Source organism: Falco peregrinus, chromosome 5 (genome assembly GCF_023634155.1).
Source record: "Falco peregrinus isolate bFalPer1 chromosome 5, bFalPer1.pri, whole genome shotgun sequence".
Taxonomy (NCBI): domain Eukaryota; kingdom Metazoa; phylum Chordata; class Aves; order Falconiformes; family Falconidae; genus Falco; species Falco peregrinus.
The window spans coordinates 81,929,344-81,951,879 of record NC_073725.1 but is presented as its reverse complement, the minus strand read 5'-3'; the positions used below and the strand labels follow the sequence as shown (position 1 = coordinate 81,951,879).

General features: G+C 41.3%; 2 protein-coding genes across 4 annotated transcripts in view; one reads left to right on the top strand and one right to left on the bottom strand.

Annotated features, from left to right (window-relative positions):
• The window catches only part of RAC1 (Rac family small GTPase 1), a 15,245-nt gene extending 6,345 nt beyond the window's left edge, over window positions 1-8,900 (top strand). The window contains exons 2-7 of one of the 2 annotated variants that reach the window (XM_055804141.1): window positions 670-741; window positions 2,146-2,263; window positions 4,466-4,522; window positions 6,159-6,221; window positions 6,957-7,116; window positions 7,283-8,900. In XM_055804141.1, coding sequence (XP_055660116.1) covers window positions 670-741; window positions 2,146-2,263; window positions 4,466-4,522; window positions 6,159-6,221; window positions 6,957-7,116; window positions 7,283-7,413 — 601 coding nt within the window. In that variant the 3' untranslated portion in view covers window positions 7,414-8,900. The remainder of the gene's footprint in view (window positions 1-669; window positions 742-2,145; window positions 2,264-4,465; window positions 4,523-6,158; window positions 6,222-6,956; window positions 7,117-7,282) is intronic. The other variant, XM_055804142.1, reaches the window with a different exon arrangement.
• On the bottom strand, window positions 8,398-22,536 carry DAGLB (diacylglycerol lipase beta). 2 transcript variants are annotated; one of them, XM_055804139.1, is made up of 15 exons: window positions 22,340-22,536; window positions 21,677-21,828; window positions 19,405-19,579; window positions 18,487-18,748; window positions 17,248-17,373; window positions 16,131-16,258; window positions 15,006-15,132; window positions 14,546-14,629; window positions 14,030-14,107; window positions 13,504-13,584; window positions 13,285-13,412; window positions 12,748-12,816; window positions 12,573-12,645; window positions 11,322-11,575; window positions 8,398-10,713 (listed from the first exon to the last, which is right to left on the bottom strand). In XM_055804139.1, the coding sequence occupies exons 1-15, from the start codon at window positions 22,432-22,434 to the stop codon at window positions 10,521-10,523; spliced, it is 2,025 nt and encodes a 674-aa protein (XP_055660114.1). In that variant the 5' UTR covers window positions 22,435-22,536; the 3' UTR covers window positions 8,398-10,520. The 2 variants fall into 2 exon arrangements, with proteins under 2 accessions (XP_055660114.1, XP_055660115.1); XM_055804140.1 differs by having other exon boundaries at window positions 21,677-22,083; window positions 22,340-22,449.

Genomic DNA, 22,536 nt, shown 5'->3' with positions numbered 1-22,536 from the left:
AGGCTGTTCAGAGTTGGATTGGTGGGGAAAGGTTTTGTGTTCCAAGCTCTCCAATATTGGAATGTAATTTATAGATAAATCAGTTAATGAAATGTTTGAATAGTTGATGAATGCATGTGGGGGGTAATTTTGCAATAGCAATAAATATTGTGAGGATTATACTTATTTTTTTATTTGCTCCTCAAATACTCAAAAGTAACAGTGTGTTGGGAAATAGTATTTTCAAGCTTTTTCAAACTTTACTTATGTGAAAGTATACCATTTCCTGGAAAAGATAACAGTTTTGGTATTGTGTAAAAGGTATCTGGAAATACTTTTCAGGGTCATCTTTAAATTCAGGGAGCTGGAGTAAGGCAGTGTTGAGTACTAATACCTGCAAGTCATCTGACTGAATAGTATCATTAATACTTGTGGGTTCTTTTTGTCTAAAGATTAACAAAATTTGGTAATTTACTAGTTTTAAAAATGGATGTTTATATTAGGTGTGTTTGTATTGCCAGCAGTTTTAAGGCTACAGTCTCTTAGCTGTTTTCTTGCACAATAGTGACTACTGACAGTCAGTTGTTCCTTGGGTGGCTGGATGTAATCGGTCTTCTTCCCTAAAAGCAATATTATTTCTCATTGTTCAAGGTGAATGTGTTTTACATGTAAACTTTCTCTTTTTTACAGTGCTGTAGGTAAAACATGCCTACTCATCAGTTACACAACCAATGCATTTCCTGGAGAATATATACCCACTGTGTAAGTATTTATAAAATCCCAAGAACTCATTTTTGTCAACTCCTCCGTGGTTACTGCCGTTCCATATTCCTTATTTGAATTGGCTGCGAGCACCCCCCAGATTCATCTTCAGTGTTTAACTGAGTGTCTCTGTGTGTGTAAGGAGAAGCACTTTGGGCTTTTACTGCTCAGCACAGTCATAGCAGTGCTTGTTCATGCTCCATCAGCTTTGCGCCTCTGCTCTCTAGGCCTGCTGGGGACTCTGAGTTTATTGGGGACTAATATTTACTAACATTTTATCAGATGCTGTTCTCTTTAAAATTCTGTGTTATTTCTGTCTTCAGTATCATTCATAATAAGCAGTCCCAAGGCTGAACAGCTTGGAAAACATCGTATCATCAGAAATGGTTGCTTATATGACTAGAGATTTTTTGTTTTATTTGTTCCTTCTACTTTTTTGTGCTACTGCCCATCCTGTGCTAAGCCAGCCACAGCTCTGTAGCTCCTTAGACAAGATTGTGGGGACTCATTTATTTTGGTGCTTCCCACTTTCCTGCATGTAAGGATTTGTCAGTATCAGTATTAGTGTAGTTCTCTTTTTGAGTGCCTGGTGTGGGGAGGGTTCTGTACATGAGCAGCTGCTTTGCCCTGTTTGGATATGTCTATGCTTATCTGGCTATCTTGCTGTTTGTTAAGTATTGGTGAGTTTTTCAGATAACACAATACATTCTAATGGGATTTACAGATGACTCGCATTACCTTTCCAAGGCCTTGTCGTAATTACTCCTGTTTCCTTATTTTGGTCTTAAATTCAGATTTTTGCATTATAGTATGCTTGTGTTCCCAGTGAACTTCATTCATTTAGCCTTAACAAGTCATTAAAACCTCTGTGCCTGCAGTAGCAGTGAGATAAAAATTACACCTGTACTGGCCACTGGTAATTAACTTTGGTATTTCATTGGAGGGGGTTTTGATTAGCAGCATTAGTAAGCAGGTTTTTTTATTACCTGCTGTTGGCATTGAGAATTCCTTGGTTGTTGCTCATGTATCTTCTATTTTAAGTCTTACAAAACGAGACAGATTAACTTGTTGAATGTCCCACTAAGACTGGAAAGTGTTTGCAAAGTGCATCACTTGCTTCCCCCCAGTTACTGAGATTAGCACTTCCTTTGGAAGAGCGGTGAAATAGATGACTTCGGCACAGGCTGGACCAAGTCTGCTGTGCTTATTTTTTCCTTCCATTACCCCAACCAGGCTCAGTATTTAAAGAACAACTTTACTGTTTCTGGGGAGCAGAAAGATGCAATAAAAATGTTTCCGTTTGTAGTGTTCCCAATTAGAACTCTGTAGGAAAAAGTCCTTGGGTGCCCTGTTTTACTGCAAGTCTGATGCAGCTAACTTTTTTTAATTTATTTTATTATTTAGCTTTGACAACTACTCTGCTAATGTAATGGTTGATGGAAAACCGGTCAACCTGGGTTTGTGGGATACAGCTGGTCAAGAGGACTATGACAGACTACGTCCGCTCTCCTATCCGCAAACAGTAAGAACTACAGTGTGAAACTAGAAAGAATCTGTACAGCTTTGTCTAACGTAAAGTTTATTTTTTGAACGCAAGGCCAATGTTGTCACATCTGGAGTTGGATTTCTTAGTGACTCACTGCAAGCTACCTTCCTTCGTCCTGTGTGCTGTAGCTGTAGTGTTAAATTTTTGATGTGTGTACAGTTGTACAAATGTTAAAATCTGCATGCTTGCATATTTGCGTGCACTGATACTTGTTGGCTTTTGTGTAGTTGCAGCCTCAGAAGCAGCTAGAATGCTTGTTGTTAAATGTAACACCCCCCCAGACAAAACCAAAACCCCTTGGTGAATAGTCCCATCAGCTAGTCCATTGATGTTAAGGTCTGTCTGCCAAAAGCAGGGTTTGTTTTTGTTTTTAGGCTAATGTTTGGCTGCAACCTGACACTGTCACTGCTAAGCACTTGATATTGTTTAGTCTCTGTGAAGATGCTGCAAATATGAAAGAGGCAGTAGTGAATGAAGATATTATTGGTATTGACAGAGGCTGCTCGGAGCTTTCAAATGTACTTAAGCCCGTGGTTATTTTATTATTTACTGTAGTCTGTGCTGTAACATCACTACAAATGTGCTTCTGTCTTCTGTGCTTGCAACTGGTTAAGTCCTGTCTGTGCGCTGCATCTTTCCTTGTGTAAGGAAAATGCTGAAGTAATCCGCTCTTTTCTTCCCAGTTTGACTTCGCTACAGTTAATCTTTGTAGACGCTGGTTTTCTAGTCTCCAGAGCTGTTGCTTATATATCTGGTGGGGCTATGCTTTAAGTAAAGGCCTTTTTTTTTTTGCATTAATTACTGTTGTTGTTAATGGTCAAATATATGTTCAATGCTGATAATGTAAAATGCAGAATTGTGCCAGTTACTGCACAGCATAACTGCTTTCTTGAATAATACATATCTCATTTAAGGAGCTCTGGTGCTTTTTTAGAGAACTGTCTTAATTCACAATTTTCCTTAATTCGCTGCTCACTAACTCTTACAGTTAGGCTTTCCCATCAGTTACGATACCCAAGATAGATATGAACTCGTCAGTTATAGGCATCTCTGCTAGAAATGCGAAATATATCTTTCCTAGGAAGAGAGACGATGGAAGGCTGTTTTTCTCCAATACTTAAACATTTATAGGATACTTAGAACTTAAGCTTTACTTAACATCATAAAAATATTTTTTAAAAAGTGTCTCAGGGTATAAAAAGATATGCATGTGCGTGTCTTAAGCCTGCTAAAATAACTGTGGCTTTCTGATAGACTCCAAAAGAATTCTATGTCAATCTAAGCATATTTTTGGGGAAAAAAATTGCTTCTGTACAAGCATGTGTAACTGTTAAGGTCTGAAGTATTTCCAGTTATTTGGATTGTTTTATACAGCAGAGGATGAAACAGGGTGGTAAGTCTTTAACTTCTAATGGAGCAGTCTTCAGATTCTAGATTGCGCAACATGCAAGACCCATCATCACTTACAGGACAAAAACCCCATGAAACGAACAAAGCATAGAGGAGGAGGGTGGAGCTGATGATGAAGCCCGAGGTTTTAGGATCTGCGTTCGGCCTCCCTCTTCCTTCACTGTGCTGTTTGAAACTCGCCCCTCACATGTTCTTGGGGCCCTCTGTTTCTTGTGCACTTGAAGGACCTTCTGGGCAGGGTGAAAGCAGGTGTTGCTGGTGACGTGGCCAGTAGGTGTACCTCAGTTGGTCACCCAGCAGTTCAGCAGCTGGTAACTTCACAGGAAGGACTTTGCCTTAGTGGAGGAGTTAATTTGTATCTCTCTTCCCCCTCCTTAAAATATACAGGAATTTAATACCTTCTCCTGAATGTATTTGAAATCTACCAGTGTCTCAAAGTATTTGGGGAAGGAAGCAGTTGGGAGAAAGGGTGGTTAACTGTGTTTGTTCAGGAGACCAAAGCAAAAAGAAAATTCAGTTAGGAGGATGCTTCCCCTGGAGGTTTGCTCTTGCAAGTTCCCTCTGCCAGTGCAGGCAGGCATCGACGGGTTTCTGGGGAAGCCTGGTGGTCTGGTCTGGGTGCAGGTGGTTGGTTGTGCCGAGTAACAGGGCAGCGTCTCTCTTAAGAAGAAAAGCCACATTGCGAGTACTTGTGAGCACAAATTGCTGCCTGAGAACCTTTTCCCTTAAATCCATTTTAGGAGTAACTTTATCTCCTACTGTTATTAGGTTGGAGGAACCAATGGTAAGAATATATCTTCCAGTCTGACAGATCAACCCATTGCCGTATGTAAAACTTTAAATAAACTTCAGTTCCAAGTTCTGTCATCTTGTCTTGCCTATGATAGTGATAAATTGGCCCCTATTTTTTAAACAACTACTTTTCTTGGAACTATCGAGTTGCAAGTCTGAGAACTCTGTTACCAAATCTCCTTGTGAGTTGTCAAGACTAAACCATTTCTTACAAATAAATACCTTTTCCTCCTATTTATGAAGATTGGTAGTGTGAAAGACACCTGAAATCTACGAATAATTCCACGTGGTTACACTGGATTTTTTGATCTCTGGAGCCAGTGAAGGAGAGAGTCTGCATAATGCGCAGACCGACCTTCAGTCACCACAAACCTGCAGAATTGGAAAACAGAAGTAGTGGCCATAGTATCACCTTATTTGATGTTGTTTCTTTCTTCTTCTGGGACGCTGCTACGGAAACTTGTTGGGGTGATGCATGAACAACTGGGTTGCAAGTGCTTAGCAGTGCAGATGTCAGATGCTGACCTAACAAAATGCCTTGAAATGCAGCACAATCAACTAACATTCTGAAACATCTGATTCTTTAACACATTTGGTACCGGCATAAGTACGGATGCAGAGGTACGTGGGGGGAAGCTGGGCTTGTTCGAGAGATGCTTATTGAGCTCAGGGTCATACGGTAAGATGATAAGTCTTCATCAGCTTAGGCAATTAATTTTGTAGTTATTCTGTGTGCTTGTAGAGTGCAGTGTGTCATGTATGAAGGTTGAAGTGTACACTGTACAGCAGTTAGTGTAAACATGTGCTCTAAGCTACATTTACTCTTAAGGATCTTTTGCCTTCAGTTGAAAAGGGAGATGTGCAAGATCCCTAAAAATGCCCGCTTTTCTCTCTTCTTTCTCATTATTTAGAAGGGGAAGGAGGGAGCTTTGAGGTTTTTAATACCCTTCTCACTCCTAATCTAGTTATAGAGAAATTCTGAAATCTTTCTACTGATATTCAGAAGAAGTGACAGTTCTACAAGATTATTCTGATTTGGGCATGGAAGTAATAATTGTAGACATTATCATAGTTTGTTTTTTTTTTTAATTCTATACTGTATACTTTGCCTCTGCAAGTCAAGACTAGAGTAGTACGTTAATAGTCTATTCATAATTTTAAAAATCAGTGCCAGTGGTTAACGTGTTTGCAACATCCTGTGCTGATGAGTTACACGTAAAGGCTTAAATCACTCTAGGGTCTGCAGAGAGCATCCAGCCCTGGGTTAGGAGCCAGTCTGGTGGCTCCTCATTGCTCCCTGTGTTTTGTCAGGGATCTGAAGTATTTTGTGGGGTTTTTTTTCTGAATGTTGGTGAGGGAGAAGAAGTGACACTTAGGGGGAAAAAAAGTTTTTGGAATGCAACAGTGTAAGCATCTTAGTGGCTGGCCACTGCAATAGCTGGTTATGAACTTGACTATGATCTGTCTGTTGGCGTCGTCCCCCCTTTTGTGTCTGCTTGTAGCTGCCTGGGAATGGATTTCCCACTGGGAAAGCCCCTCTGTCGTGTGCAGCTGTATCGCTGACCTTGCCTGTGGCAAGTGTGATACAGGTGCTGGGGTTATCGGCCTTTTCATGCCATTTTTGTAAGGGTTGCTCTGCTGGGCTGACTTCTACCACCTTGTTTTGTAGGATGTCTTCTTAATCTGCTTTTCCCTTGTGAGTCCCGCTTCCTTTGAAAATGTCCGTGCTAAGGTAAGTACGAGCTGCTATCGTGTTATTTCTATAAGCATTCGACATACTGTTTGCTTTACAACAGTGGCTGGAAAATATTAGGTGGTTTTAAAAAAATTCTTTTTTTGGCAGGCAATTTGAAATTTAGTTTGAAAAGACAGAAATCTATTTACCTAACTGATAAGCTGTGGAAGTTCAGGGCATGTGAAACACTCCCAAGTATGAATTGGATTGATGAATCCTTGATGCATTGATGGGATAACAGTAATTCAAGAGTGTTCAGCCAGCAAGGTGCTAAAATTGCAACCAGCACCTTTCCTTTCAATGCACTTTAAAAAAAAATATTAAAAAGCAAACGCATCTAAGAATCAGGTTGATACACTTGTTTCTTGCATCAGCCAGCATTCTACCACATATGCTGCTGCTGTTGCAGTCTTTCATGTCCTTAGACAACTCATCTGTACGGCACGGTGGAGACTTCACAATTAGGAGTAGTCTCCAAGGGCTAGGGAAGTGCAGGGTGGGGGGTTCTGTGATGTGTGGAGAAAATACAGCCCTTAATAGGGTGGATTTTCACAGTCAAAATACCTGTTGGCTTCACTAAAACTCGCTGCAGTTGTATGTTCTTTCCTACTACTGCCTTACGAGGTCTTACATTCCCTTTACTCTTTGACTACCATGAAGGACGCCGAGCCTTTCTGTCCAGAGCCTTCACGGAAACCTGCCCCCCCCCCCCCCCCCCCTGTTTTTTTGCAGTGGTATCCTGAGGTGCGGCACCATTGTCCCAACACCCCCATCATCTTAGTGGGTACCAAACTCGATCTCCGGGATGATAAGGACACTATTGAAAAACTGAAGGAGAAGAAGCTGACTCCTATCACCTACCCACAGGGCCTTGCCATGGCAAAAGAGATCGGTATGATGGTGATGGCGCGTTATTGTTGACTTAATCCAAATTTTGCTTGTGGAAGATGCTGTACCCTTAATTAAAATAAAGGCCTGGCTTTTGTTGCGGAGTTAGCTAGAAGTGGTACTGCTCTAACTGGAAAACTGCTTTGTAAACTGCCTTTTGCTTTCCACAGGTGCAGTGAAATACCTGGAATGCTCAGCACTTACGCAGCGAGGCCTCAAGACAGTGTTTGATGAAGCTATCCGAGCAGTTCTGTGCCCCCCTCCTGTAAAGAAGAGGAAGAGAAAATGTCTGCTGCTGTAAACGTTACCCTCCCCCACCCCACTCCAAACCCTGTGCTTTGCTCGGAACAATGGAGCATTCACACTCAATGCCAAGTTTTTCTGTTATAAATTAGTTCTCTTCCATAAATTCTAGAACCAATCAACAATTTGTTTCATTTGTTTAAAAGTGTGGAAGTCACCTTGCATTCTTCTAAAAGCAAACTCCGGAAAAGTCAAACCTATGTAAAGCCTTATTTTTAAAATCCTGTTCTTGCTCAATTAAGTGTTGCCAAACTATTTGCTGAACTAAGTTGCATTGTTGTGCTACGAACACTAAGCACTAAACTTTTTTAAAGATTCTTCTTGAAGATGACTCTAATTTCTGGTAGGAAATGCAAAAACACTTTCTAGTTTTTCACAGTAAGTAACAGTACCGGGTAATTAGCAAAACACTGCACTCTAATGTGTTTTCTTATTAAATGTTTTCTCAACCTAGTCATTGCCTAGCGTTGTGTATCAAACCTGGATCTCTGACAATGACTGACACTCTCGAGTCACAGTGTAAAATGCTTTATCGTTGGTAAGGGCTTGGTTGCAATCTAGTTCTTGCTGCTGTGATTTTAAAAATAAATAAATAACTATTCTTACTGAAGTGTATCTAGTCCTTTTGACAGCATTGTATTGTGGTGGATTAATGAAATAGTGGGTTGGAGCCGATGCTAGTGCCAGACAGTATTTCCACACTGTACAGATGACTTACACTACACTGCCAGGGTAGTTACATGGAATTAGTTGATTTTTTTAGTGCAGGTTGAAGTTGGTGACTGTTTTCCCAGAGGTGGAGTAGTGGAAGAGAGGTTGGTGTCCATAGGTAAATTCCTTTGAATTTCAAGGAGGGCATTCATTTATGTACAACTCTGAACCAGCCACTCCCACAACTGTTGTGTGGTAAATGCTTTTCTTGTAGAATCTCTTCTTACTGAGCAATATAACTTGTATTTTAAAACCTTTCTGGTGATAGAAATTTGCTCTTTTTTTTTTTGTGTAGAGTAGAACATTCAAGCATATCCTCATTTTCCTGTTACTTCTGACCCAGTAAGTAAGTTATATGCTTTCTGAGGTGCTTTTAGTCTTATTAACTAGGTGTAAAAATCATGTGAAGCAGCTTTACACATTTTAGTAATTTTTATATTTTAAACCTCTACAAACCATGAATCTTCTCAAATATTATTTGCAAGACATCCCCACCACTGTAACATGACTAATGCAGATGAGTGTTCTTTATGTCACTACATGTCTGTGTGCAGCATAGATTGAATAATGGTAACTTGGGTCTGTGAGGTTCTGTAAATTAGTGCTAATGTTCTGTATGTTCTAAACTGGCAGGAATATGATGTTGAACTACACCCTTCAACCACTAAAGCAAAATTTAAAAGTTGCGAAATTGTGACATTTTTACATTGATCTTTTGCTAATGCAATTAGCAGTATGTTTTGCATGTATGACTTAATAAATCCTTGAATCACATGTGTGGTGACGTCTGAGTTTCTGAGCAAGCATTCTCATTCCTGTACTGCTATGAGTGCATGTTCTCCCGGAGCCAGCAGCAGTGTGGTGTGCTTGTCTCCTCAGGGCCGTGTGTGATTAACCACAAGCTCCTGCGGTGCTGCCCTGACAAGAACAAGAATTAAATACAGTACGCAGCCACATTTTTTCAGAGGCCCTGCACTATTTGAGTTGTTACTAGCTGCTGCTGAGAGCCAGGGGAGAAAACCCCCACCTGTTTCACTATTGTATGCAAACAAAAGTGCTTTTCTTCTTAAACTGTTACTTTAATGGTTTGTAAAATGATGGCGCTGGTGCAGTACAGCTTGTGCTTAAATGCCTCAGATTTTAGCCGTTTAAATCTGATAGCCATGCTCTGTGTTTGTTAGCTGCAGGCAGTCCTGCTGCTCTCTCCTCTCCCTAGAGGCTGGTCCTGCTCCACAGGCAGTGGCAGGGGACACCGCAGCACCACTGGGGCCTGCCTGGGGTGCTGCCACGCCCTTTGCTGCTGGTGTGGACTTACCTTGCTGCACTGCATCTAGCTCTGAACAGCTATAAAATAGTAAGCAGCATACCTGAATGTAAGAAGACAAATTTTTAGAGTGCATTTTATTTTGTCTCCACATTAAGTATCACAGCAAGAACACCCACTCACATCACATCATATTAATAAGAAATGCTGCTGAGCCTTAAAACAAAAAGAGTTAAGATAGTTGTACACTAGAAATGAGAAATTCATTTTTAAAATCCGTACAACTGGTTGTACATTTTTGGCAGAATTAGGTAGGCGCTCTCAACAGTTGGAGCTAGAGCTAGTGACTAATATATATGAACAATACAATTTTTTTTTCCTTCTCATTATAAGTAGTTACGAGATTAGTTTGAAATCAATAAAAATAATCATGTGGATCAACAAATACAAAAGACGGGTAGATTAAAGAATATTGCACATGTATATCCGAGCAGCATTTCACAACACCATCCCTGCCACGCCCCTATCTGTAAGAAAAACAGTGCAATCAATCAGAACTGCCTGATTAAAAACCAGCATGGGTGGCCTGCCCGCTGCCACCAGCTCGCTCACTTACCCACCTCCAGCCACTGCACGGGTGCCACCTCACGTGCTGCAGCAGTGTGGTCACAGCACTCCTGTCCCGCAGCACCTGCCAGGCTTTGCAAAGGTGGGTCACGGGGTGCAGAGACAACGTTGTGAAGTGAATTCAAAGCAGAACCAGCGCTTAAAATGCCAGGTCGGACAGAGCTCTGCTCTAACACACAGGCCAAGCTGTCCTCACACATGCACCTGTGCTGGGCAAGTATTCCGTCGAGGCCGCAGCCCGTGCCAGTGTACGCAGGCGTGGCTGGAGCCTGTCACACTGCTCCATTCTGTAAAAGTTCAACTTTCAGCATAAATGGAGAATCTGTGCTTTAACCAGCACAATGTCACTCGAGGTTGCTGCAGAGGCAAGGGCATCACCACCCCTGTTTATTTTATGCAATGTGAGAAAAGTACTGAAATCCACTTAGGAATGGAAGTGGAATGTGTCCTGAATACTTGAAACCTGCAATAAAAAACCCCCACACCTCATCTTCGAGCTTGGGTTACACCACATCGGTGTTACATTCTCGTGCCTGACAAGAAATGCACGATCCATGTTCCTGAGTCAAACTGTTCAGCGCTTTGAGCACAACATCTGGCATGTGGTCTGTTATCATCTTGGGACTTATTAAAATGCTGCTGAAGACAGTTTCATTTGACCATCTTGCCGTATATTTAGTATCTGAAGAGCACAACCTAAAAAAACCAAACCACACCACAAAAAACAATGGCTGAAATTGTCAGAACTGGTGCTTGATGCCAAGCCTGGAACAGAGAACCTGAAGACTTCTGACCTTGCTCAGGAACCAGAATGTTCTCACAGGATGAGGCGGGCTCCCAAGGAGCTACACCTCTGACCCGCAGCAAACAGCTGGAAACGCTGCAATTAAATGTGCCTGCAGGCAGAACTACGCCAAATACGCTGCACCTTAACAGTGAAAGCAGCTATCGAATGCTGCTGCTCAAAGACTGCTACCAGGACGTGAGAGTGCAAGACCTGCTGCCTCATGTAGGAGCTGCAGCATGCCAAAGTCAGACTGAACAGTCTTGCTATTTAAAATCATCACCTGAGCGGGCAGAAAAAGGCACACAGGCACAGAGGAACAGGGCTTGAAGTGAAACAGAAAGCAGCAGGGAGACACAGAATAAAAACTGAAAGGCTGGCTAATGCGTAATAACCAAAGACGGGTATTGGAGACGCAGCTGAGACACAGAGCTGGAAACACCACATACTTTGCAAGTGAGAAGCGGCTTTTAAGCCGACTTCAGGAAACCAGGCCAGTGGTGTTTGTTATTCTACTTACCTCCTTGAGCTGGATTCTTCTACAATATGGATAATCTTTCCAGGAAGATACAGACGAGGATATTGAGGGGGTGAATTTAAATGCGATTCATCCTCAAGGGTGTTGTATGAAGGTGACCGATGAACCATTAAACTCTCCTCAGCTAGAAGCGGCTGGGTGAGGGCATCTTGGCTTCTGCCATCCAGCTCAGTTGGGAAGTTATCTGGATCTCCTCCAAATACTTCGTACCAACATCCATGCAGCAAAATCTGGTACTGAATCCAGAAAGAAACACAGTCAAACTGAGGTTTGGCATCTCTTCAAGTAACTTTAGCTGTGCGCTTGCACACACACCACCTGAAACTACTATTATAAGATTAAAAATGACTGTATGCACGCACTCCCCTAACTTCTTTGATAAAATCCCTACTGAGTTTTCCCCACAGTAATGTCTACTTCACCAATACCTAACCCAAGCCACTAGTAACACTACGAAAAACATCACAATCTTTACCAGTTGAATTACTCTGTGGATTCTGCTCTGAAGGTAAGTTTTCTTGCACCTGTAACTTCTGTCTGTTATCTTATTCTGCATTTATGACGTCACCCAGGCCCTCTATGTGACTCCTTATCCTGGGACTACGTGGAAATCTTGTGGGTACGGCAGATTCAACTTTAGATGTTCAGAAATGGCAGTTTTGAATGTTTAAGCCACTCCTCTCTACCACTAGTATCACCCTGCCTGACACCACACTGTTCCAGCACTTTCTGAAGTGTTTCTCACTAATGGTATAAAAGAGATAAGCAATTAACAGCATAACAAGAGAAATACTTGTTTTCCAAATGAATTCTCAAGGTAAAATTTAAGTGAAACTGCCAATTTGTTTACTTACTGGTACTAAATGGTTATTAAAGTAATCTTACCGATATTTCACAATTTTGGCTGTTTTGTTGTTTCTGCCTCCCCACTTTTGTATTTTAATAGCTTCCTTTATCAGCAAAATAGCAAACAGATAATTTCAGGTCTTGAATGTTGTGCACAGTTATCTTCCAGGTCTTGTTGAATCTTAATTTCCAACAAGACAGCTTGACAGGATAAGAGACTAACACAAATGTTGCCAAATTAAAAACACATGCTTTTGTTCCAAAACACAATTTTAACTCCAATCACTAAGATCAAAAATACACACACCAATTGTCACTTTGTTAAAGTTGGGGCTTAACTCAGGTAACAATTCCACTGACTTTTAACCAGGAATTGCATCTAGTTACCTTGGGTCTGCTGCAGTTTGCCACAATTCTCACTATTCTCCTCTTTAAATCCTCCATGTTGGGCATACTTAACCTGTTTAAACACACACAGAACAAAGTAAAGCAAAGCCTCCTATTCTCTGCAATCTAACACATCCCCAGAAGGACAATCATTTCCAAAATATTTCCATCTCACCTTGCAACAAGGTCCTTTCCAACAATGACTGAAACAATGAAGCACTTAGTATAATCTGCAAGTGATTTGCTTTAAAAAAAAAAAAAAGGCACTTTAGATACACTAAAGAGATATGCACACTTCAGTCTTATGATGATCATCACGTTCAATAAAAATCCAAGTACATGGCAGCAGCTGCAGCACTTGCAGTCAGTTCTTCTGCAGGCTTTCAGACCTACCTGCTACAGAGTAACTTCAACACTGACTGTATGGGTTTGTGCACGTTAAACAGGCCAAGGTAGGCTAGTCAGGTGAGCATTCTATTTCTGAAACATTTAAACTCTAATTATACTATCTGACAGAATTCCCTAGATATATTTCATTCTGTAACATTCCCCCAAGAACTTGGCTGTAACTAAAGGACCAAATCTAATTCCAGTGGAGAATGTATAAACAAACTCTTATACCGCCAAGCCCAGAGTTACCATCTAACGTATTTGCCAACTACCTTGACAATTTTTGCACCTGAGACACAGAACCAAGTAACAGCTCTCTTACCTTAACAGTCCTCCTGGAGGAGAAAAGGCGTAACATCTTAATGTTGGGAAAGAGTTCCTGAGCATGATCGCCAATATAGAAGCTGTTCCACCTCCCAAACTGTGACCAACTACCACAAGCTTGTATTCCTATACACAGAAAGAGAAGACTGAGACATGGACACAGAAAAAGCTTTGTGTAATTTTTCTGGCAAACAACATTATTTGGAAGGTAACTTACTGGAGCAATTGTGAAAGCCTGGTTTAAAATTCCATCATTTATTAGCTTTCGATAGATGTAATTTGCAGCTTGAGTTATTCCCTACAAAACAGCACTTAAAGTTAGAAGGGTATATCTAATCTGAAGCGTGACACATATATACTTCAAATTCAACACCATCACAGAACAACCCCCTTTTTGCAAAGCTGGTCTTCTCTTTCAACATGCTCCTGACAGAGATCTAGTTATAACCAAGTGATCTGGTACGTAATGGTTAAAAAGTTTTTGGAATATTTAATAAGGACATGAAGTCTTGACAAGAGGATTACAAATTCTGCCCTGTGGTTCCAGAGGCAGTATTTGATGCAACAACCAAGCCACTGAAATAATTTGTGCAATCTGTCTCACAAGGAGAATACTCTTGTTTAACTACGGGATCCCTTTATAAACTATATAACCTATATAGGGTTTATATATAAACTCTGTAAAGGTGTTTATAGTTTTCTTACTGCTGAGATGATCTATCAACAGCTGCAAACCCACACACCTTATGCACAAAACCATTCTCCAGGACATCCTCCAGTGTCAAGTCTTCACAATCTGCTGACAGATCAGTGAGAATGTCCTGCAAACAAGACAGCTTTTGTCAGACCTCTCTGCAGAGCTTCATGGCTCACCTCTGCTACTCGGGGACATCAAGGAGCTGACTTCCAACTGTGTAAGCAACAAAACACAACCCACCATAAACCACCACCCCCAGGCAAACACAGAGCAATCACAATTCTGATCTCAGCTATTATTTCCAAGCTGCAAACACACACATTACCAACACACCTCCACTCACAGCGAAAAGGAATTACCACCACCTGCCTTCCATACCCTCTTCCAGTGGCACAGGGAATATTACCCATCCAAGGACAGGAGGGCTTACAACTTAAGCCTGGAAAACTCATCCCTGCGAGTGAGGTATTTTTAACATGCGCCAGCATAACACAATTTCCTCTAGATTCCAGGAGTTCACTCATTTCTGTAAAGCTTATTATTTATATCAGATGGATGATACCTCAAAAGACAAGGTTCCTCTCACTGCAACCACAATAGCTTCTTTTTTGTGATCCAAAGCAACAAAAAATGGAATCTCATAGATCTGGAGAGGAAAAATGTAATCAGTAAAGCCACCAACTTTTTATAAGAGCAAGCATTTGTTCTCACCTTCTGAAAGCTCTCTTATTGAGCTCTTTATTACATTATGGAAAGAAGGTAAATTATTTCCTTATCAAGTCATTACAAGTGCCTTTTTTGCAATACTGAGACAGATTTATGTCAATGGTTTTGTGGCTGTTCCTTTACCAAAAAAAAAAAAAAAAAATCAGAAATCAGAACTGACTGTTTCAGGGCCAGTTTTCACTTGGCTTTGCATCTTGCACTTTATAAATGCTGAAAGCAAACTAGAAGCTTCACCCCTTGCTTTCACTGAATCAATCGCTAAGTTTTTTTTCTGAATGCCTGTCCAGATTGTTTACCTTGTTATGAAAACTGATATGAATGAAGTCTCTGTACTGCAGTCCTGTTATTTTTAGGATGGATCCAAAGTGAAAGTTATGATGATCACTGCCAGTTATATCAGGATCTGTTGGTCTATTTCCGCAACTAACAAACACAGGAGAGAAAAAACCTTCATGTTCCAGTTTTTTAGGTTTCCTTTCAAGGAATCAAACTCAGTTACATTTGCAGAAGGATTAAGGACTTCTGCCAGGAATCAAAAGCTTTTTTTTTTTGCAATAGTACCAATACTCTAGTACAAGGTATTACCTCTAACCACACCCCTGGTTGTTTTGCTGGAGCAGCATGCCATGCATTTTCAGTTCAAGGACTGGCAAATACACCATTGCTACAGGACTATCAGCAGAGCAAACAATGCAGTAAGAAAAGAATTCTTACAACTACAGGCCAATGACAGAAAATACAAACAAGCAAAAAAGGAAATTCGAAACAAATTCTGCAGAGCGGGCTTATCTCATGTTTTATCCATTTTATCATGTGATATTTTTTTTCCAAGTAATTTATATTTCAGTAGGTTACATCAGTATTTCATGTTACTAATTAAGAAAATCATGGCTACAGTCAAAAATGTCAGTGCTCACTTAAATACACAGTAATCCTACATGGCATTATGTGTACTTCAGCACTGACTATAAACAGTTTTTTGTGTTAAGGAGGCAAAGGGAGTAAAATAGAAGCTGGAGAGACAGGTAACTCTTGCTAATTCCTTTAAGACAGGGAAAACTGCTGATATACTTTTATTTCTATACATACATATGTGCCCAGAAGGCAAATCTAAAAAGCCTCATTTTAAAATGTTTGGTTTAACTCCAATTCTTCCTTTGTCATTCTGCTAAATAATTTTAGTTATCTCAATCGCATTTTTTTTAAAGAAAAACAGCTAATCTGTTTCTGAGGGTGGAAAGAGGTTGGAATTTTGCTTCTACTGAGTTTGTTCAAAATAACTCTTCATAGTCAAGCCCATGTACTCCAAGAGTGATACAATTTAATGCAACAAAAATATTGCTATTGAAACTACTTTATTTCTGCTGATGCTAGTTAAATAAAAGGAAGCTATGTGTTTTTAAGCTCCTGATCAAACCTACCAGTCACCATTGAGCTTACAGAGTGCAGTAAATGGGTTGGTGTATATGTAGTAGGGCCAGCCATAAGCAGCTGCAGCAAACAGCATATAGTGAGCAGCATTCTCCAGTTCAATATCCAAATCATCTGTCTGAAAGGACACGGGGAAAGAAAACGAAGGAGAGAGAGAGGAAAATAGGTGTGTTAGGCTGCCCCAGAATAAAACCTGAACACAGACTAGTAAAAATCAAGGCATAATGAAATATGCACTATCTGAAAGGAAAACCTCAAAGTCTAAGAGGAACTAAAAATACCCACTCATTCCAGGAAAAGTCTGTGTTTATTTGTATAGCTACACAGCTCAAGTATCTTGAAAAGCTCTCATTAAATCAGTTTCTTCCAATACTTACACACTGATAAGCTCAGCACTGAAAACAACATTCACTCCAAATACATTACTTAAGAATGTCAAAGCAAGGACTAAACACTCTAGCAGATCCCTCTGGTAAAGGCTTTTAAAGCATGACCCTGTCATACTGGCTGGATTCAAAAGGATATTGACAGAAATGCATCGGTTGAAGTAGAATTACATACGTCTATGAAGCACAGACCAAAAGAAGGTAAAACAATTTATAAGGCATTTTACCACAGAAGACTAGCAAAAACCAATTAGCAAACTGTAATCCATGATCTGCAAGCATTTAAAAGATGCTATTTTTGCTTCTTACCTTGTCTGGGTATTTGCAGCAGACATAATTTAAACAGACCACAATACTAAAAGACTAGCTTTTCAGTTCTATGCTAATAGTACTAAGTATTAATTTTCTCTCTGTTCCTTTTCTCTCCCAGCTCTTCAATAATACTCAAATGTCCTAAACAGTTCCTTTTTTTGCACTTAATTCCCCATGCGTATGTAAGTTCTACTTATGCAAAAGCAGAGAAATGTTTTGACTGCAAACTCACCAAGACGTTTTCACTGCATTTATTAATAATTTAAATTGTGAATCTTTATAGTAGTGTTTAATTTTGTTAAAAAAAAAACAAAACCAGAAAACCACCGCACAAAGAAGTGCATTTTAATTTGATTTGGCACCATCTCCCAGAGTAACAGCACCAGAGGCTGCAACAACCCTTTCTTACCACAAGAGATGATGGAGAATGACAGAGGACTTCTTCAGGCTCTTTTGGGCAACTTTCCATTTTATCTTGCTCTTGGTGGAGCAGAGTCAAACCAGCTGCTATATCACTTGGCACCAGATCAGTGTCCTGTACAAAGAAATGAAAGAGCACTTAAAACCATCCCACACCTCAACACGACAAAACTATCTCATAAGAAAACACACATGGAATTTTTTTTTTCAGTTTATATAAATACATTTTACTCTGAGACAAGTGCATTGGAGAAACAGGTCACAGCAGCATCTAACCTCCCATCCCTCCTGTAGATATTTAATGTTTTCTTCAGTAAGACCAATGACAATTCCACATATGAACTTTACACTTAACACCTGACAGAGGACCTGCTCAGCCATATAGCAAATAATGATCCAGACATTGTTGATCACTGTTCTGCATCACTGTGTTAAAAGCTTTCTAAGTCCTCTATACTGAGAACAACCAAGAAGGATTTTGCACAGGAGAAGGCTGAAGTGTTTTATTCAGCCATCTGGGGCAGCTCTCTCAGCTTAAAGACTTATTACCTTTACCCTATAAACCACTGAGGCTGTAGCTATACATCACCCAGTACTGCTCAATAAACAAGAACTACTAGTCTTGATATCATGAACAGTTTTCAAAGTCCACACTGAACTACGAGTAACCCAAGCAGTAGGTGACATGAACTTGAGCTAAATCAGCACTATGTAAACTCTGATTTGGCAAATGTTCTCTGTTTCCAAAAAGCAACTTCCTGCATGTGCAAACTCTGGTCTGGCACATGCTCAGAAGTGCTCGGAATGGGAAGACTGCCTTAACGTACTGTGGGGCTCATTTCTTCAACAGTCAGACAGCAGTGCAATTCTTTGCTATGGGTATGACTCATCATTATCATCAGTGGGAAAAAAAGCCTGGATCTTCACATACTGAGGAAAAGAAACCCACCCCTGTTCTCCTGACTAGATACCTAAGGAGAAAGAATACTGTTTTCTCACAGCCCTTCATGCTTGTGAAGGGAAAGAAACCTTTGTTAAAGGAAGGGAAGAATCAGTGTTGTATACCTTGTATGAGAATCACCTTATTTTTGAAATCTGCATATTCAAAACCTGATTTCAACACACAAGGTAGCAGGAACCTCTGGCTGAACAAAGGTGCACTTGTGTTGCAACGTCTGCAAATTCAGAGTCAGTTCAAAGAGAACACAAAAAAGGCTTTCTATCTTACTGAAAAGTAGGCGCGGAAAAGCTCTGCGATACTGGTAAAAGCCACTCGATGGTCATCGTCTTGCACAATGCAACAGCACAGTAACCTGATTCTTTTTTCCCAGACCCTGGTGGCAGTGTTCTTCACATTATACAGCAACTGCCCTGACTGACTGCTTTCCAGGTTCCGATTTACACCATTGGTGAGGTAAAAAGTCTTCTTCCCCCCAAGCGGATCAAAGACAATTACAACTCCAATGATGGTAAAGACGATGATAACCCAGCTGCAAAACAGAAGGAAGTGGGATAAAAAGACTGTAAACCCAGATACTTCTGACAAGTATGCAAGAAAACACAACTATAGATCTTGACAGACAGAAAACAAAGTTAGGTATGAAATACTGTATGAACACCATCTGTTACCGTGTTCAGGGTGCATGTTTTGTTATTGGGCTTTCAGCCCACTAGGCACAAGAACAAGGCTGTCAGCCCACTCCATACAGGGCACCAACCTCAAAAGTCACAGCCCTGTGCTTTGGAAACAGCAACACAGAGGTGTGAAGGCTCCATTTCTCACTATCAGTTAAGTGAACTAGTTACTAACCTCTTCACATTTATCCAGTTTTCTAACTTCCCATCTATCCATCTTACCCTTTGTGATCTTCACCTCCTTTCCTTCACTCTAACGTGCTCTCTCAAGGCAAGTAGCTCAAGCCTGTTTAGGAAAGGATATCAACTCATTCTAGCTGTCTAGATCTAAAATTTCTTCTCTTTTCACAATGAAAACCCTTATATGAAAACCCACAATAATTTGTAAGAAATACTGAAGTCTCCAACTGCTGGAAAAGCCTTCAATAAAGACATACAAAAACCATACAAGCAGCACTTTCCATTTCACTCACAGTATCAAGCTTAGATTCCAGGCGGGAGGCACCTTTACCTTGCAATAACTGTCCCAATGATGACATTTATCACAGTCTTCTCACACTGCACGCTGCTGTCTGACACCCATACAGCTCCTACGACAGCCCAGATGAACTCAGGCAAATAGAGAAGTAGGCGAGTATAAAGTAGCTTGGGAAGTGATTTTCTTGGGCCTGGATTAGAAATTGTTCCTGAAATTGCCGGGAGAATTTAAAACAAGAACTGTTTGTGAATGCATTTTAAGTACATAAGATCCTACCCAGATATACGAGCTTTCTGAGCTTTACAGAAAGCAGAAAACTTAACTGAAACTATGAAATATTTTCACAGTAATGGAAAGCCATCACTGAAGCTGAGAAAAGAAAAACAACAATGGGTTTATAGTCATGATTCCTAGAATCTACTCTACTAATACCCAAAATTGCTGTCTAGTCAGAGACAGTTCTGCAGTAAACCTGAGGCAGTACTGCTGTGCTCAGCATAAGCCAGAGCGGCATACCAGAGTGTTGGCTCACCTACAGCTCCTTATAACTTTTGGTGCCTGCTTTTATTATTATTCTATTTAACTTTTAGTTTGCTGAATATTTCATTTTTAGATGCTACTTTGCTGGGCTGCAATGAAGTTCTGTTTACTGAGTCACTAAATAATAAGTTAATTCACATTTTTATTCAGGAGAACAAAAATAGGACCATTACCAGGACAAATAATACTCAGACTATTTGCTGTATTGTTAGCTTAGTAATAACTTCAATCCTTTTAGCACTCTTAGGCAAGAAAAAAGGGAGTGATTTTTCATCAGCTCAGCTCCTTAAACCAGTTTGTTGAGTGCAGGGTGATGAGATGGTGGAGTGCACGTGTTCACGTGTAGGCAGGATAATTTGTAAAGGCTTAAACCACTGCAGAACAAAAACAACTTTGGAAACTATTCTCCAATTGTAAAGCTGCGGTTCACATCCAGTGACAAAGCTGTTTTAAAAAGCCCTGGCTTATTCCCGTTCCCAGGTTGTAACCTGTACTGCAGCAGCATGGTTGCTTACACAGCTGTAACCAGATGGAATGTGATTCCTAAAACCAACTTTTTTCCCTTTCCCAGCACCAGAAAACAGTGTGTGAGTTCTCCAGTCAGGTTCACCACTGGCATCACTAACGCCAATGTCAGCACAGTGCAAAGGATGTGCAAGAACCATTGCTCCCAAACCCACACACTATAACCACAGTCCAAGACACCTCACCATCAATTTTCTTGGTAATTCACCCTCAGAATCCTTCCATTTCTTAGTTATAATGGCCTTATAGCTGTATTTCTATAGTAAACAAAGGTCTTTTCTCCCTGCTATCTACAGTTACATCTCTCACCTCCTCAACTTTGATACAAATAGCATAACTTGGCTAATTTTCCTTTCACTCCTCTGGAAACTGTAGGAAATCCAGTGGTTATAGAGTCAAGGCCAGGATTATCATCCACATCTCTGCTCTATCATAGTTTCTCTTCACGTACTCTTCCCACTTAAATGATTTAAATACTCTTTTATTTACAGTGTGTTGTGAGGACCAATATATTAGAAATTGTGGGGTCTCATCTATTACTCCAGAGACCACACACATATTTCAAATCCATCCTCCTAGCATTACTTTGATAACGAGGCGCCTATCCAGGGCAAAAGGCCTTCCTAGCATTTTTTAACCCAAAATGAAACGTTTATACAAATAACTCGAAGTTGCTTTGGGGTCCATCCTTCTGTTCAATTCACTTCAAACTGTAGGTCCTGTTCTATTTAACAGTACTTACTGCACTGGTTTCACTATGACATTGACATGGAACCCTTTCCTATTTGTATTTTTTCTAAGCAACCCACTGCAGCAGATGAACTTCCACATGACATGACCAAATCTTCCTTTGCGAGGCAAAGCTAACGATACTTCAGATGAGGAATCAATTTTGGAGAAATTCCCCTAAATTCCTGTCAGAGAGGTTGAGCAGCATTCTGTTTGAGGTCACGTATTAATGGTGAACGCAGATGAAGTTTTCAAGATGCTCTGATGGTAAGGAACATATCACCATTAGCTGCACTACGCTACTGTGTCCGTTTATTATATTAGATTCCTGACTAACGGAGATAATACTATTAAAGCCAATATATTAATGCTGGTAGGTGGTTTCTTAAGTTTGACTACCATTAAAGCACTTGATTTTTTTTGCATTTCTTTTAATGTCAACTCCAGATTAAAAAAAGTATATATTACAATCATACTACAGTAATATAAAATATTACTATTAACTATTTACCTTGCATACTGACGTATACAAGAGCAGATAACGCACATATTATAGAAGCCAGGAGAATGAGGAGGACAAGCAAGTAGCTGTGGAGTAATCCTCCCCCAGGACAGCTGAACTGCCCCTTATGAACCGCGTAAAGCACAAGAATTCCAATCCACCTACAGGAAAGTGAGATGATAAAAAGTCACAGTTGGAAGGGGAAAGTGCATCCTGCAAAGCGATCGCCTGAGGAACAGTTTCCACCCGAGCACAGGGGCGAACAGAAAGGGAGCCGTTACACAAGGACCCCACGAACACTCGGCAGTCACCACAGCAAAGCCGCCCGCAGACCGAGCAAGAGGCTCCCCGCGCGCTGCTGCTCATCTCCCCAGCTCCAAAGGCTGATCCAGACAAAGGAATTATCCCATTAACTCCTGAGGGAAGGAAGCCGCATTAGCGCCGAGCTGCGAACAGATACAACCAGGCGCCGAGGGCTCCGTGCCGGCGGCGGCCAAGGCACCGGGAGCGTTCGGCCGCAGGAGCCCAGGGGCTCCCCCAGCCCCGCCGCGCCCGCCCCGGCCCCACCGCGCCTCAGGCGAGGGGGCGCCGCCACCGCCAGTCACCCGCCGGCGGGCCCCGGCCGCGCGCGCGAGCGGCCCCTGAGGGGAGGCGGCCCCGTCCCCGCCTCACCACACCAGCCGGACGAAGAGCTCGAAGGCCCCCGGGAGCACGAAGTCGTCGCTGCCGATGGCCCAGCGCCGGCCGAACACCACCAGCCCCGGCATCCTGCGGGGCCGCGCCGCGCCGTCGGCGCCGGCCCGTCACGGCCAGCCCAGGACCCTGCGCCCGCCCCTCGCCCCCCGGCCGCGCCGCCCAGCCCGGGGGCC

Coding starts and splice junctions, on each gene's coding strand:
- DAGLB (XM_055804139.1), bottom strand. CDS start 22,434: ATGCCGGGGCTGGTGGTGTTCGGCCGGCGCTGGGCCATCGGCAGCGAC. Junction 21,829..22,339: donor CTCTTCGTCCGGCTGGTGTG/GTGAGGCGGGGA, acceptor ACTTTCCTGTAG/GTGGATTGGAATTCTTGTGC. Junction 18,749..19,404: donor ATTGGGACAGTTATTGCAAG/GTAAAGGTGCCT, acceptor TCTGTTTTGCAG/CTGGGTTATCATCGTCTTTA.